Source organism: Manis pentadactyla, chromosome 4, assembly GCF_030020395.1.
Source record: "Manis pentadactyla isolate mManPen7 chromosome 4, mManPen7.hap1, whole genome shotgun sequence".
Taxonomy (NCBI): Eukaryota; Metazoa; Chordata; class Mammalia; order Pholidota; family Manidae; genus Manis; species Manis pentadactyla.
The window spans coordinates 156967684-156983804 of NC_080022.1; the positions used below are offsets into that span (position 1 = coordinate 156967684).

Below are 16121 nucleotides of genomic sequence, written 5' to 3' on the forward strand. Positions count from 1 at the left end.
TTATGAGGACCTAGTATGTACCAGATACTGTTCTACATACTTGGAATATGACAGTAAGCAAAGTACAAAAAAAAATCCCTGCCCTCAAAGAGCTTATACTTTGGAAGTAAAGCTCTTATTTTACTGCAGTTTTTATTATTTCAGCTACTTGCACTCCCACGCACTATCCAATTCCCAAAATGTGAAACCTTTCTTATTGTTACTGCTCTACAGCAGGTAATTATTGTCTCCCACCTGCCTTTTAACCTAACTGGACTTCTTACTTTCAGTTGCTTCTGTACCATATATACCCTCCACAATGCTGCCAAAATTATGTTCTTTCTAAAACATGTGTGTTAATGTTGTTTGAATAACTCTTTGTGACATATAAAACCTAAACTCCCTAGCCTAACTTTCATCTACAATTTGATACCAACCTATTTTCCCTCATGGGTCTTCTTTCCATTTCCAGAATAGTTTACTTTCATATCTGTGTATCAACTGCCTTTCCCTCAGCAAACCCAAATTCATAAACTTTTCCTACTTCCTCCTCCAAAAGAATTCCTCCCTATTTTAGGGGTTTCATAACAATTTATGTATGTCACTATGATAGTACTTATCACAATGCCCGGCAGTATAGTTACCTATACAATATATATATATTCTGCTCTATATTTCTAATTCCTTTTGTAATTCACATATTATTTCAGAGTGCTTTGCACAGAGTAAATGTTCAAGCTTTTTGAAGTGAACTGCAATGAATTACCACAGTGATGATTTATGAAAGGACTCAATTTTTTTAGAATATGTAAGACAACTCATTTGTTCTTAGTCCTGGTTCGAGAAAGTCTCAAAAAATGAATTATCTAAATGTAACATTTCCAATTTTAGGAAGTAGTTAGATGCCAATTTAAAATAACTACAGCAGTTATTATCCAGATGTACTTAAGCAAAAATGACTACAAAATTCTAAAGCAAAAGAGTATATGTACTAGAAAATTTATTTACATATAGGAGATATAAAAAAGTACATAATGCATACATCTTAATGAATTATTACAGACACAGGTATCTTCTGTCCAGATCAAAAAATAAACACAAAAGAGGGACATATCCTATTGGGACTTACTATAACAAACAATTTTTTCAATCAGCTTGTCAGTTTCCACAAAAATACCTATTCGGATTTTGACTGATAATGTACTAATTCTGTAGATAAAAGTGGGAGGAACTAAAAGCCTTACAATATTGTGTCTTCCAATCCATGAACACGATATATCCCTTCTTTTACCTAGATCTTTCAGTTTCCAATATTTTACAATTTTATGTAGAGGCCAAGCACATCTTTTATTAGATTTATTCCTAGATTTTTGCTTTTATTATTTTTTTTAAAAGCTACTATAAATGGTGCCTTGTACAAAATGTCATACCTTAAATGTTATTACAGTATATAGAAATATAATTGTTTTGTATATGCTGACCTTGTATTCAATAACTATGCTATACACCCCTATTAATTCTCCAAGTTTGTGGAAGTTATCCTCTTCTTTTTGTAGTTCTGCCACATTTTGCTCTTTATATGCTGAGTATATATTATTAGATAAATACAAATTTAGAACTGTTATATCTTCCTGGTGAATAAATCTTTTATTAATAATGGACACATTCCATCTACTAACACTTCTTGCCTTGTACTCTATTTTGATGTCAATATAGTCATATAAGCTTTTTCTTGGTTGACATTGAATGACTCATCTTTTTTCCATCTTTTTACTATCTTTCTGTGTATTCATTTTTTAAGTATGTAGATTATGTATAGAAAATAGTTGAGTATTTTTTTCCACTTATTTGGACAACTGGAAGAACATTTGTTCCATTCACATTTATATAATTATTGATATATTTGGATTTAAATCTACTATAGATGCTTACTACTTATCTTGCTTGTTCTATGATCTTTTTGTCTCCTTTCTTGCTCTCTTTTGCCTTGGCTTTAAAAAAATTATTCAATTTTTATTTCCCCTTATTAGCTAGATAGCTACATGTTGTTAAATTGCTTAACCTAGAAATTATAATATAAATCTGTATTTATTTAAATCTTGTATAAATTAATCTTATCTTTTCCAGGGCAGTGCAATGACCTTAGAATAATTTAATTTGTTACTCCACATGTGATTTGTAGACCATGTATTTTAATTTTCTCCATACATTTTAAATCTCTCAAGACATCACCATTACTGCTTTTAATGTCAATATTAATTTTACACATATATTTACCCTTTTCCTACTCTTAATATGTTCCCCAATCTCTGAGCTCCAATCTAGAATTACTTTTCTTCTGTTCAAAGAATACCTTTTAGTATTTCTTCAGAACATGTTTGCTAGTGAAAAACTGTTTCTGTTATAGTTCTAAAAATATCTTTAATTTACCCTGTTCATGTGACACTTTGAGCACTGAATCTTCTGTTGGTAATAATTTTCTTTTAGCCCTTTAAAGCTACCATTTCACTATCAGCTGAATTCTCAACAAAATCAGTGACAGCAAGAAATCAGTATTACTGGAGTTTCTTTGAAAACAGTATCTCTTTTTCTCAATCTCTCCTTTTTGTTCTGGACATTTTTCCTCTGGCCTATTTTACAGAGGAATACTAATATTTATTAGTACTCTCTTAGTTGTAATTACTCAAAGTCCATTAATTGAGTTCTTAATTTCAGTTACTATGTTTTTTCAATCCTAGAATTTCCATTTGGCTCTCCTTATAGTTTCCAATTCTCTGGCAAAATACTCAAGCTTGTTTTTTATTCCCTTGAACATTCTTATTATGGATTAAAATACATTAAAGCCTAATAACTTCACTAAATGGATCTCCTGTGGGCTTGTTTCTATTATTTCTTTGTGTTGATTAAATTATCTTTTCTCTTCAGACACCTGGTAATTTTTCATTGAGTGTTGGACTTATTTGTGAAAAAATAAAAGAGTTAATATGAAGCCTACGATGATAAGATTTAAGCCTGAGCTTCAGTCCCCAAAAGGGCCAATTTATATCTAGTTAATCCTTATGTTTACAGCATGGCCCCTTAGGGGTGCAATCCAAAACCTGTGGGTTTATCAGGGCATATCCTTGGCCAGTCTCACCTTTTTGGGTTTCTTCTTTAATCTAAATGTTGGTCTTGTAATTCTTTGCTCTCTTTTTACCTCTATGATGTCTTTAAACACATGTTTTTAAATTTTATCAACTTTTTAAAGATAGTTTTATGAGAGAGTTGATTCGAATTGCCTAATTTATCATCACTGAAAATGCCACAACGATCGGCAGTTTTCAGTATGCTATGACATACTGCTAAAGTAAAATCAATTGTGGGAAATGTTGCTTATGATTTCTTAAGAATAGCCAAAGTATTTAAATTGAAAATCACTGCTTTCTAAAAATAAAACCAGAGTAAGAATAATGACAATTATAAATAACAGCAGATACCATTTATTGAGGACCTTGTATATATTAGCCACTGAGCTGAAAGGTATATATCTATTATTTCATTTAATCCTTGAAACAGCCTTATGAGATAGGTACTATTATTATTATTTCCACTTAAAGTTGAACAAACTGAGGTTTAAAAGTTAAGAAATGTGCCAGATATCACATGTATTTGACAAATATCACAGTATCACAAATATCACAGTAATATTTGACCAGGCATTCTTATTCAGCTGTTTGACTCTGAATATATCCTATTACCTACCATCATGGGAATGAAAGATTTTAGTCCCATAACAAAATCACCTTCCATCACTTGCATATTCTTGAATATTAAAGAAAAGGATAAAATTATGGTATTATATCTGAAACTGGGCAAGCCATGGGAGTATGTCCTACATGTAACTACATACATCATAATGGAAAGGCTGATAACTCTTAAACTAATTAATGAATGTGGAAAACTATTAAGAAATCTTATTTCACTTATAAGCATTACCTGGTATTACATAGGCATAAATACAGATAAGTAATAGAATATTTTTTTAATCTAGTAGAACTATTTGAGGATTTCATAATTGATTCAGAATAGAATCTGCAAATACAGTACAGCATAGTGGTTATATTAACAATGCCACCTAGTGGCAGCCAAATATACATACACTATTTAGGAAAAAAATCTAGAAGAATGGTTCTTATTCTTAATCTTTCATGGGTTAGTCTTTGGAGAATCTAATACAATAGGTCCTTTTTGCCAGAAAGGTGCATATTTGCAAAGACACATAATAATATGTCTAGTGTTTCAGGACATTAGCAGACCTCATGAAACCCATCTGCTGACCATTAAAATCAACAGAACAAACCAACTAATCTAGAAGCCCAACTAACTCTCCTTGACCTTGAAAAGGAATCCATTCAGTTTTCCCTCATCTCTTATGCTCTGGTTGCAATCACTACTCCTGTATAAAAAGTATCTAACTTTTCCTTTGTGGCTAGATGTCTGTTCTCTGCAACTTACAAGATTTTCACGATTCTCAAATCAATTTACAAAATTTGATGGTAGCTCAAACCAGTCAGTTTTCCGTGTTGACCATCATTAAATTTAATGTGGGCAAACAACTATTCTTCTAATTTTTAAAATGATGAGGACTTCCAGGACATCTGAATTAAGTTATAACTTTCAATTATATCTTAAAATATAAATGAAATTGTTTATTGATAAACTGAAAAATCAGGACTTTCCCATTTTATAGGTATCTTAATATTTTAGGAAATATAGAAACAGTTTATATCATTTAGCTGTACAACGAGTTAGAATTAACTAAATGATACTTCCAAAAGAGGTAACTTCCATACAGGGAAAAACCTAATGGGAAATTCTACCTATTCAGGAAATAGTTTCCTATTTCATTTTTAAGCAATGATTTCCAGTAAAAGGAACCATGATGAAGAATGAAATAAACCTTTTTCCTCTAAACTATGTTTCTTTTTCACCTATTTTGTTGAAAATTTCTGTCAAAAGGAGGGATATGTTTCTGATTACACTACTCTCCTAACTTGGTTATTTGTTTTCTTGACTGAGGACTTATATGAGTATGTGGAAAAAGTTTGTGTTTCATCAGCACAAACATGTATAACATGTGAATGTTAACGTCACATCTCCCTAAGTGAGGATTACGTAAACGCTCATAAATGAAAGGAGGTGTAATTTGGACTTTCCAAACATAATCACACTGCAGATATAAAACAAAAGGAGTGGTGATCTAAAAGGATTAAACTCTGCTAAGCATCTAATACCAAGAAAATGTTAAGTTTAAAAAATCTAACCAGAGATTATTTAGAATAGCTTCTTAAATAATTACAGAGATCAAAATTTTAAATCTTTGATTCTGCTTTGCTTTCGTTTCCTGGCTATTTTTCTCTATTCTATAATTGCCAAAGTTCACAAGCGGCTAATCTACATTTATTGATGAAATATTTTACTATACATTTGCTACACTATTGGGTTACTGACTAACTTGGATCCTGAGAAGACTATATAGATAAGAATTCATGTAAAGCTCTGAGCACAGAGCCTATCACATAGTAAATATTCAATAAATGCTAGCTAGTCTATCAGTCAGGCAGGACAGGCTATAATAAAAAAACAACTCAACCCAGTAGCTTAAAACAACACAGTTTATTTCTCCTTTACTCTACATACCCATGGCAGGCTGGCAAAGGGAATCTGTTCATCATAGTCAGAGACTCAGACTCCATCCTGAAACTGTAGGTGGGTGCAAGAGAGTATGACAAGCCTTGCTGCTTTTGCCAGGGAGGAACACCGATCACTGATGCACACATTCATTGGTCAAAGCAAATCACACCGCTGGAGCTCAATAGGATGGGAATGCAAAGTCTTCCCACAGGTATGGATACCACAAAAATGAACACCAAATATGGGTAAAAAATAACAGAACTGGCTTCATCATAATATTACTATGATGACAATGATGATGATAATATTTGTTATTATTAGTAGTAGTAGTAACAGTAGTAGTTAACTTCTTGCAATCTAAATCTGACTTCCATTCCAAAAGGCAGTTGAAAAATAAACAAAGACCAATTAAATCTTGTAGTTTCTTTTGCTTGACTCCTCTGAAAATTATTTTTTTTGTCAATGCTCACTTTTCTTCATTCTCCCTGGTGCACCTAAGGAATACTACAAGGGAAGCCTGTGTCTAAATGAAAAGATCAAAGAACTAAAGATAATCTGGTCAAATGGACAGGGCATATACTGTGTTTCTCTTTATACATATTTTTAACATTAACATATTTCTTCCCAAGCAATATGTTGCATACTGAATTTGTTTGCTACCTTGGCCTTTCATTCATTTCTGATCACTGTTGTCTAAAAGAGTGTTCTTTTGACAAAATCAACAACAATTCATAATAAAATTTTCAGCAAACTAGGAACAGACGTGAGCATCAAACTGATAAAGAACATCTGCACAAAACTTAACAGTTAACATGGTACTTAATGGTAAGAAATTAAAGGCTTTCTCACTGAGACTGGGAACAAGGCAGGATGTTCTCTCACCCTTGCTATTCAGGATCATACTGGAAGACCTAGACCTAGCCGAAGCAGTAAGACAAGAGAAGGAAATGAAAGGATATACAGACTGAGAAGTAAGAAAGGAAACTGTCTTCCTATGCAGATGATTATCTCCATAGAAAGAATTGATGAAAAAGCCCTAAAACTATTAAGTGATTAATAGCAAGGCTGCAGGATACAAGTTAGTCTACAAAGTCAATTGCTCTCCTATATATACCAGCAGTTAATACACACAATCCATGAATCATGTCTCTAGGTATTTACCTAAATGAGTTGAAACCTTCTATATAAACAAAAATTTGCACACGAATGTTTATAGAAGCTTTACTCATAATAGCCATAACTTGGAAACAAACATGATATCCTTCAATAAGTGAATAAACAAACTATGTGGTACCTCCAGAAAATGAAATTATTATTCAGCATTAAAAAGAAATGAGGTATCAAGCCATGAAAAGATATAGAAGAACTTTATATGCATATTATTAAGTGAAAGAAGACTGACCAAAAAAGATACATACTGTAAAATTCCAACTATATTCTGGAAAATATTCTGGAAAAACTATTCTGGAAAAGCAAATACTTAATGAGACAGTAAAAGGATCAGTGTTTGTTGCTAAGGGTTTGTGGGTTGGCGGGGAGGAGGGTAAGAATAAATAGGTGGAGCACAGGGTACTTACAGGGCAGTGAAACTATTCTGTGTGATACTGCAGTGGAGGATATATAACATTACACATTTGTCAAAACCAACTGTTCTGTTATTAACAGTGAACACTAATGTAAACTAAACAATGGGCTCTAGTTAATAATGTATCAGTATTTGTTCCTCAACTGTAATAATGCACAACACTAAGGCAAAATGTTAACAGTAGGAGAAACTATCATTATGCTGTACATCTGTATAACAATATAATTGTTATATGTCCATATACCTCAATTAGAATTAAACAAAACAAGAAAAAAGGGGAAACTGTGGGCATGTGTCTGTGTCTGTTCCTTTCCATCCAACCACAGGCACCAGCAAACCACTAGAATCAGGTAAAGATCTCATCTACCTTGCAACGTAATTACAATTACTATTTAAATTTCTCTTTTCAGATACATACTGAACAAACAAGTGAACACACACTGTTTTCTATTCAGTTAAGAGTACCAACATCTACTCACTCAAGTGAAAAACCAACAATTATCTTTGGCACCTTCTTCTTCCATACTAAACAATGACATCTTTTTGATTGTACCAATAAAATTTCTCTAAGATTTGTCCTTTCTCATTTCAATGGCACTACCACTCCAACCATTCTTTTGAAATTTAAAGATTTATACCATCTTTTTTCCTCATTCTGGGTGACTTCTCTTTGCAAATTATTTTTTGTAAATACCCCTTCTTCCCCATATTTCCTTCCTCCTCCATGGAAGCCTGTCTCTTTCAGAAGGATTATCATTAACAGCCTACCTGCTCTCTCCATCTGCAATCTATCTCCCACAGTATAGCCAGAATTATATACACATAAAATGCAGATCTGGTTACTTAATTTTAGGGCATTTGAAATAATTCTCAATGCTACTCACAAACAACCAACAATAATCAAATTTACCTAATGCTGAAAAATGTGTCCTAATCCACCCTGGACCCCAGTTTATTATTGGCAGTGATAACACTACAAGTTTTCAATATCTTACTCAGAAACAGGAATAGAGTGGAAATAAAGGAGGAATCCAGGGTGCAAAATTTAATGAGACACCCACTCATCAATCCCACACTTACATGGACCCTGAAAGAGCCTATTTAAATTCTGTGCCCTGGATGTCTTGCTCATTACCCTCTAGTCCTAGCTCTGCTATTATTTCAGGATATTTGTCAATGTTTGGAGGAAAGATAAAACCAAAATTTTATCTAATTTTAACTAAGCAAAAATATTTTTTAGGAGGTGTACATTTTATATTTTGGTTTAAAAGGGTTTAAGAAAGACTTAGTTCCATATGTATAATACTTCATCAAATACATTCAATAAGAATAACAACATAAATATACATGGTGTATGAGGATGTGAAAGGAGACAATGTTTCTCATTTGCTAACAGAGAAAGTAAACTGAACAAAAATTAATTCTAAGCCTTACATGGAATTTGTAAATTTAAGTAACTTCAACTATTAAAATGACAATCGCATAAGCAAGAGAACAATTATTCCAAAATCTGGAGGAAAAAAACATTTCCTAGATGAATTAACGTAAGTAAACAATCTCATTTGCCCAAAGGTTTTTCTCCCCCTTCTCTTTTTAAATCATCAACCCAAAAGAAAAAGCAAAACAGATTTCTAAATCAATCTAAAACACTGATTTGAGGATCAGAAAGCTTATAAAACACAAAGATAATGAATTAAAAATCTTAGAATTTTAACTTCTGAAGTAAAAGCATCAATTAAAATATAGTCTCTTTCCAAGTAATGACTCTATAGCTTCTTACTATGCTGACAGACAATGACTCCAGTGGGGTAGGGTCGGGGGACTTGATAATATGAGTGAATGTTGAAATCACAATGTTGCTCAAGTGAAACCTTCATAAGATTGTATATCATGATACCTTAATTTAAAAAAAAAAGTCTTTTTTTTTTTTTGTAGATAATTATTTTTTATTGAAAGGTAGTTGACACACAGTATTACATTACATTAGTTTCAGGTGTACAACATAGTGATTCAACATTTATATACATGACAGTTCTAGGTACCAGCTATCACCATACCAAGCTGTTACAATATCTTGACTATATTCATTACATCCCAGTTACTTATTATTTTACCATTGGAAGTGTGTACTTTTTTTTAAAAAAAAAACAGTCAATCTTGCTCATTCAAAATTATTCTTACCAGATAAAGCAGAAAGGTGTGCAGCCCTGTTCCAAGTCCAACAGAAGACAAAATCCCTAAGCCTATCCAGTAGGCATACAAAAGAATCTGTTTCTCTATATGTTGCACATACTGAAAAACAAAAGGGATGAGGTTAAAAAAAAAAAACAAAAGCAGAATTCTTAAAAATAACTGTGGTATTTATCAACTACAATCAAAACAAACCAAACCGACTAAAATAAATTTCTAATAGGAAGAAAGTATTAAGATTAAAAAAAACTCTTGAAGAAGTCTAATTCCTGTATTATGTGATAGCAGAAATAGCAAAAAATTCATCTACTTGGAATAAAACTCTTGTTTCTAAACCTTTAAAGTCCCACTAGTGTGATGATATTTATAGGAGAAATGCAAACTACTAGTAAGATAACTATGAAAACAAAAATTTTAAGATATTTAAAAGTTAAAAAAATTTAAGAAAGCATGGTAATATACAGTGGATGGTTAGGAGGGGAAGTTATTTATATAATATTTGTGAATAGAATACATTTTTGTTCATCGAAGTAAAGAACAGGAATAAGATTATTTTTATATATTTAAGACTAAGATGCTTTTCTTACAAGAGCAAACTGAAGTCCCCTGGGATGTGTATTTGTTGGAAGAATTCCAGATTTTAAATTCTAGACTCTCATATTGGCAAGTAAATTCATCTAAGCAGTTCCCTGCAAACTCTTGATAGTACACGCAGATTTCTTTAAAATATTTAAAATAAATACATTTAAAACTATAAAAACTTCTCTGACATTAGAGGTAAACTGCTTTAAAATATGAAATACCATTTTAGAACAATTTCCTACTAGAATACATTATTAATGTTTTGCTATTTTGATAAAAGTCATTAACAAAATGTCCTATTTTCCCTCCGGTTACGTTGTAGTTATACCCTATATGCAAATGAACTTCTCTTTTCATATATATAAAAGCCTAGCCTTCAATCTAGGAAGAATATGCCTGTTTGGATGGATCACAGGAGTATGTTATAGAAAATATGAAAACTTTCATAGTGATTAAAAGATTCATGCTGCTTTCACTAAACACAGTCAGGGAAGTTTTTTGAAAAAGGAATGATATAGACTAAATGTAAGTGCTGAGCTGCTATGAACTACCAGAAAAGTATTTTTAATATTTGGCCTTAAGAGACATTAAGATACCAGTTATGAAATAAATTAAAAAAACAAAACCAAGTCTAAAAATGTTGAGGGTAGAAATTCTATGAAACGCACAATTTTGAAACTGTTCAGGATTAGAGAAGGTACAAAAATAGAAAGAGTTCCTAAACCTCTTACCTGTTGATGTGCTCCTTCAACATAATACGTAGCTATAAGAACAGCAAGCAGCAGTAAAAAAGACACCACAATGCTTTGACGATGCCATAATCTTAAAAACAAACAAACAAAAATTTTCACAGTTTCATTTCCAGGATTCATTACTCTCAGAACAATTTCTTGAAGCAGTTAGGTTATTCAGTTCAGCTACAGCATTAGTTCTTCAGAGCTGAGCTCTTTTGTCCTTAAGCACCATAGCCTCTTTTGATGCAGGAGGGGGTTAAGGGAAGATACATGGGTATAAAACCCAATTTCTTATAATAATCCCTATCATAGCCTTCCCTTACCCAAAGACTTATCGTGTTTACACCTTAACTTCTAATTGGGAGAGGCATTATAATGTAATGGAAAAGAGCATTGGCCTTCAAATCAGAGGAGGACCTGGGTCAGAGTCCTTATTGCTGCACTTTTATGAGTAAGACACTTAACCAATCTGATTCTGATTCCTGTTTTAAAAATCAGAATAATTATATACCTGTTTTACCTTCTTCATGGAGTTGTTTTAAGGATCAAATGAACTGAAATATGTTACAAAATGTTTTATAAACTGTAAGTACAATAAAAATGTAAGGTACTATTACAGATAAGAACTTGGAAAGTCAAGCTGAAAATGATAAGGCATGTAAAAGTTCAACTTGCTCTTTATAGTATCTGAAACAGGCTTACAAGTATTAAATTTAAAGAGAGCACAGTTCCATGGCAGAGTTCCTTTTTCACTGGTTCAAACTATGAGTAAAAGTGCCACGTATCCTGAACCTTGTTCTACTAAACAATCTTTATCTGATGTACACAGGCCTTATTTCTCCTGAAGGTAAAGCCAGAAGAAAAAAATCTCACTTTTAATGTTCTCCTTTGCATAAAAGATTCAACAAGAGACAGTGGACAGTTGTAATTATTCAATGAGCAAATAGCAATATGTTCCCCTAATTTTTCTTCAAACTATTAAAAGGAAAACAAATATCTTCCTGTAATACTCTATCTTTAATTGATCATTTTGATAGAGTAGGTAGCAGGGAGTATGAGATTACTGAACACTTCTAAAATCAGTAAGTAAGGTTTATATAAAAGGTAGTAGAAGACTATTTACTTTGAGGTCCATTCCTTCAAGATTACTAGGATTTCCAGAGAAAAATACTGCAAGGTAATGAGTGGCTGTCTCCACAGTACAATATTCTGTCTTTCTTCTCGATCCCTCCTCTTCTTTTCATTCACTGAAGAGGGGTCTGAAAAACAGTGCAGAAATTAAAACAGAATGCTCACTTTCCCGATCATTTTCAAAATTCACCTAGTTTCCATCCCACATCTGAAGGGCTGCATACGAACTTAAAAACATGTCATTTGCATTGTGACAAGTCTGGGCTAGGTGCTTCTGATCTATTCTTAACATTGTTTTTGCAATTATTTCATTGTCAGTGTTGTCGGGTAGCTGAGTCTGGGGAGGTCTCTCCCTGCACATGAGGTGAAACCTCAATGACTGGCGGGGGAGAGTTGTTGATTCTGAACGAGAAAGAATTCTCGTGCAGGTCAGATGAGTGTAGGTAAGGAAGGAATTCATTAAAGTGAGAGTAGTAGTGAATGGCAGCTGCCTTGCAGCTGGCAGAGAACAAGAACAGAGGGAGGGAAGGGAAGCTTGTTGAACTCTTGCTCGGCATAGGACAAATCCCTTGCCAACTCCTAAAGCCAGGGTCACCTGGGTCCAGTATCCACTTGAATATGCATGGTGTGGGGACTAAGCCCCTACGACCCCAGGATTTGAGGGGAGCCGCAGAGCACTGGATGGAGTAGACTATGTCCTGAGAACTTCCCAAAATCATAGAAAGGAGATTTTCAGGCAGGTTACTACAGAGCATGATCATATAGCTACAGTCCTGTCTCAGCAGTCCCTCCCTACTTGTCTGGAGTAGAACAGAAAGAAGACTAGCGTTTAAGTCTAGAAAATTGAATGAAAGAGCAAAGTAACGCTTACTACTGGAAGAGTGCACAGACAAAACGCAGTAAGTTGAGCAGTGAGAAGTCTTTATTTAAGGCAAAAAGTACACCCTCGAAGAAAGGGGAGTGCAGGCAACCTCAGAGAGGAGGCATGCTTAAGGGCTTAGGATTCTGTCTTTTAAGGCTTTCAAGAACAGGGCAAAGGGCAGGGTGGGGGTGGCATAGGCTTGACATGTGGTCTCATAATGTCTCTCTCCAGTGGGAGACATGTCACCATCCACAAATCAGTTCTCTAGATATTCTGTAAGATAAACTTAAAACAACAAATTTACTGATCCTGTTCTTCTCTAAAATACTATTTATCCTCAAGCACTGGGAGCATAACATTTAGGACTGCTATCCCTGCCTTAAGACAGGTTGTTGGCTGATTACCAAAGACTATGTTAGGAATCTTATCTCCTCACTCCCTGGTTATTAAAATGGAATCTTAGCCTTAAGACGGAGTCTCTTCTGTTCTTACTATACTGTTTATATCTTGGCATTTTTCATCACAGGCAAGAAAAGTTAATCAGGATGTTTGTTCCATGTCCCTGCCTTAACTCATCAGGACACAAGTTTCTCTTCTTGTACATTACTGGAACACTAAATTAGGATTAGGCCACTTTCTATCAAGGGCAATGTAGCATCACATTGTAGAGCAAAGGGGCTTTAGAGCTGTAAACATGAAAGCAAACAACATAGTTCCAAATCCTGGGTGTTACCTAACTAGCCATGTAACCTTGGGCAAGTCAGTTGGTTAACCTTTCTATGCTTCAGTTTTCTCTCCTCTAAAATGAAGATAAAATCTTACTTACTTTTTAGGGTCACTGAAAAGATTAAATGAGTGTATATATATATATATATCAGAAGAGTTTTGAAACTTAGTAAGTACACAATAAAGGTTATTATTGGCATCATCTACTGAAATCACAAATACATATGCCCTGTAACCCAATAATTCCATTTCTAAAAATGGTTAGGTATACAGTAAAATGACTTTGTACACATTTCTTCAATGCAGCATGATTTGTCCTAGCAAAAGATTTATAAACAACTTAAATGTCAACAGAGGACAGAGGAATGCTGAAAGTATGGTACATTCATACAGTGGAATACCAAACAGCCATAATAAAGAATAAGTTCTTCATGTACAATTACAGCACAATCTCTAGGAAACATAAGTTAAAAAAAAAAAAGTTTTGGAAGAGTAAAATGTGTCAGAGTAGTATTAATTTTTAAATTCCACTAGGGGAAGAATATATAAATGTATGTGTTTGTTGAAAGACAGGGAAAGAAAAATAACATGCAAAAGCTTCTAATAGGAAGAGGCTATGACATATGCAATGCCTATCTCAATCCTAGAATTCTTAGTGAAACAATGCAAAATTTATCAACAAAGTAACCCAAGCTGATAATTGCTACAAAATGGGTTCTGCAAGGCAATGAAGTGAACAAAAGAAATGCTAACTACTATTTCAGATAGCCCGCACCCACAACAGAAGAGAATTTCTATGATATATTATCATGCTGTAGTATTTTTTTAAAGTATGTGAGATGCCAAACAATGTAGAAGTTAAAAAGAAAACATTACAATTAACAAAAGAAAACCTTTCATTTTCCTTTAAACACATACAGGAAAGATACTACTTAAATCATCAATATAAATAAAGCTCTAATTTTCAGGGTGAATGTATGAATAAGAACCAAATATACTGAAATTTACCACAAATTCCTAATTTGGTTAAAATATCAATCTATCTGTCTCAAGTGAAGAAAATAAATGCACAATAATCACATTCTGACTTTTTTGATAATTGTATATCAAGATTAGCATAATAAGTAAATTTATAATCTACTTCTAAAGTTATAAAATAGCATGATAAAATCTAGTAGCAAACAAAGCCAAATAAATACTTACCCTACCATAACACAAACAAGTAATAATCTTGTATCTGCTAATATGACAGTGGCCAGGCTGTCTCTGCTTTCACTGTGAAAAATCACCTTATAGACCATGGGCCATAATTTACTTGAAATGTAAACAAAAAATAATTACAGTAGTCCCCCTTATTTGTAAGGGATTTGTTCCAAGACCCCTGGTGAATGCATGAAATCACAAACAGTACCAAACCCTATATGTGCTTGTTGAAAGACAGGGAAAGAAAAATAACATGCAAAAACTATGTTTGTCTTACATACACATACCCTATGACAAAGTTTGGCACAGTAAGAGATTAACATCAATGACTAATAGAAATAACAATATACTGTAATAAAATTTATGTGAATGTGACCTCTCTCTCTCAAGATATCTTACTGTACTGTACTCACCCCTCCTGTGAGATGATAAAATGCATATGTAATGAAGTGAAGTGAATGATCTAGGCATTATGACAGAATTAGGCTATACTGACCTTCTGACCATACATCAGGAGGGACTAATGTAATCATATCTAAGATATATAAGAAGCTTATGCACTTATGTAAGATATTATTATATTAACAAAAGATAATTAGATATACCTCTATTTTATTCCAATGAACAGGATAGTATTTAAACCCAGAGACCATCTTCCCCCAAACAACCATACTTTACCTGTGAAGCTTCCATTATATTGTTCCTTGTTCATTGCTACACGTCTCTGGTCACAATTTTTTCCATTCTCTGCCATTTCACAGATCAATAACTCTTGAGGAACTAATAAAGCAAAATAAAATCCAGTGACTGGCTTTGCATCTATGATTAAATAAAGCTGAGAAACAACATACTTATATGCTATCTGAATAGTGCATTATGCTTTTCTTTTATAATCAAGACCTGAATAATTTGCTTAGAAACTCAAATAGAAGTAGTAGAAATACAAAAGCCATGTAATTGAAATCATTTTCCAGTTATTCCAGTGATTTTTCCAGATTAAAATTTGGAGGAAGTTTGTTCATAGAAGGATACAAAATACTAGCACCTTCAAATATTGATAAGCTACAAGGTCTAGAGTCTTTCTAATTCATAATTTAATATCACATACACTATCTACTCAAATTTTACCAATCTTTCAAAGTCTTTTCAGCATTTTAGAAAAATTGGATATTTCCAAATGTCAAAAATGGCACACAATCCAAAATCAATTTTATTTAGGAAATCATTCTACTGAAAAAAAATGGCATAGGCATATTAGATAACATTTTTTGAAATGTTTAAGATATGTTAAATGTACTCTTTATATCTTGCATTGTATTACAGATACAGGTATAAATTTTTACTTTAAATCTCTGTATTGCAACATATGAATTGTGTTGACATAATTATTTCACACAAAAACACCTGATTACCTATGGCTGTATAATTCTTTCAGGTGTTAGTAAAGCATATCTTT

General features: G+C 33.0%; 1 protein-coding gene across 3 annotated transcripts in view; it reads right to left on the bottom strand.

Moving 5' to 3' along the window:
• Window positions 1-16121, bottom strand: part of VMP1 (vacuole membrane protein 1) — a 141168-nt gene that overhangs the window by 81086 nt on the left and 43961 nt on the right. For all 3 annotated transcript variants that reach the window (XR_005023644.2, XM_036879898.2, XM_036879899.2), the window contains exons 2-5: window positions 15344-15445; window positions 11867-12002; window positions 10741-10831; window positions 9419-9529 (exon numbers count right to left, since the gene is read on the bottom strand). Coding sequence is in view for 2 of the 3 variants with exons in the window: in XM_036879898.2 (XP_036735793.1) it covers window positions 9419-9529; window positions 10741-10831; window positions 11867-12002; window positions 15344-15419 (414 nt within the window). In the remaining variant the exon portion in view is untranslated. The remainder of the gene's footprint in view (window positions 1-9418; window positions 9530-10740; window positions 10832-11866; window positions 12003-15343; window positions 15446-16121) is intronic.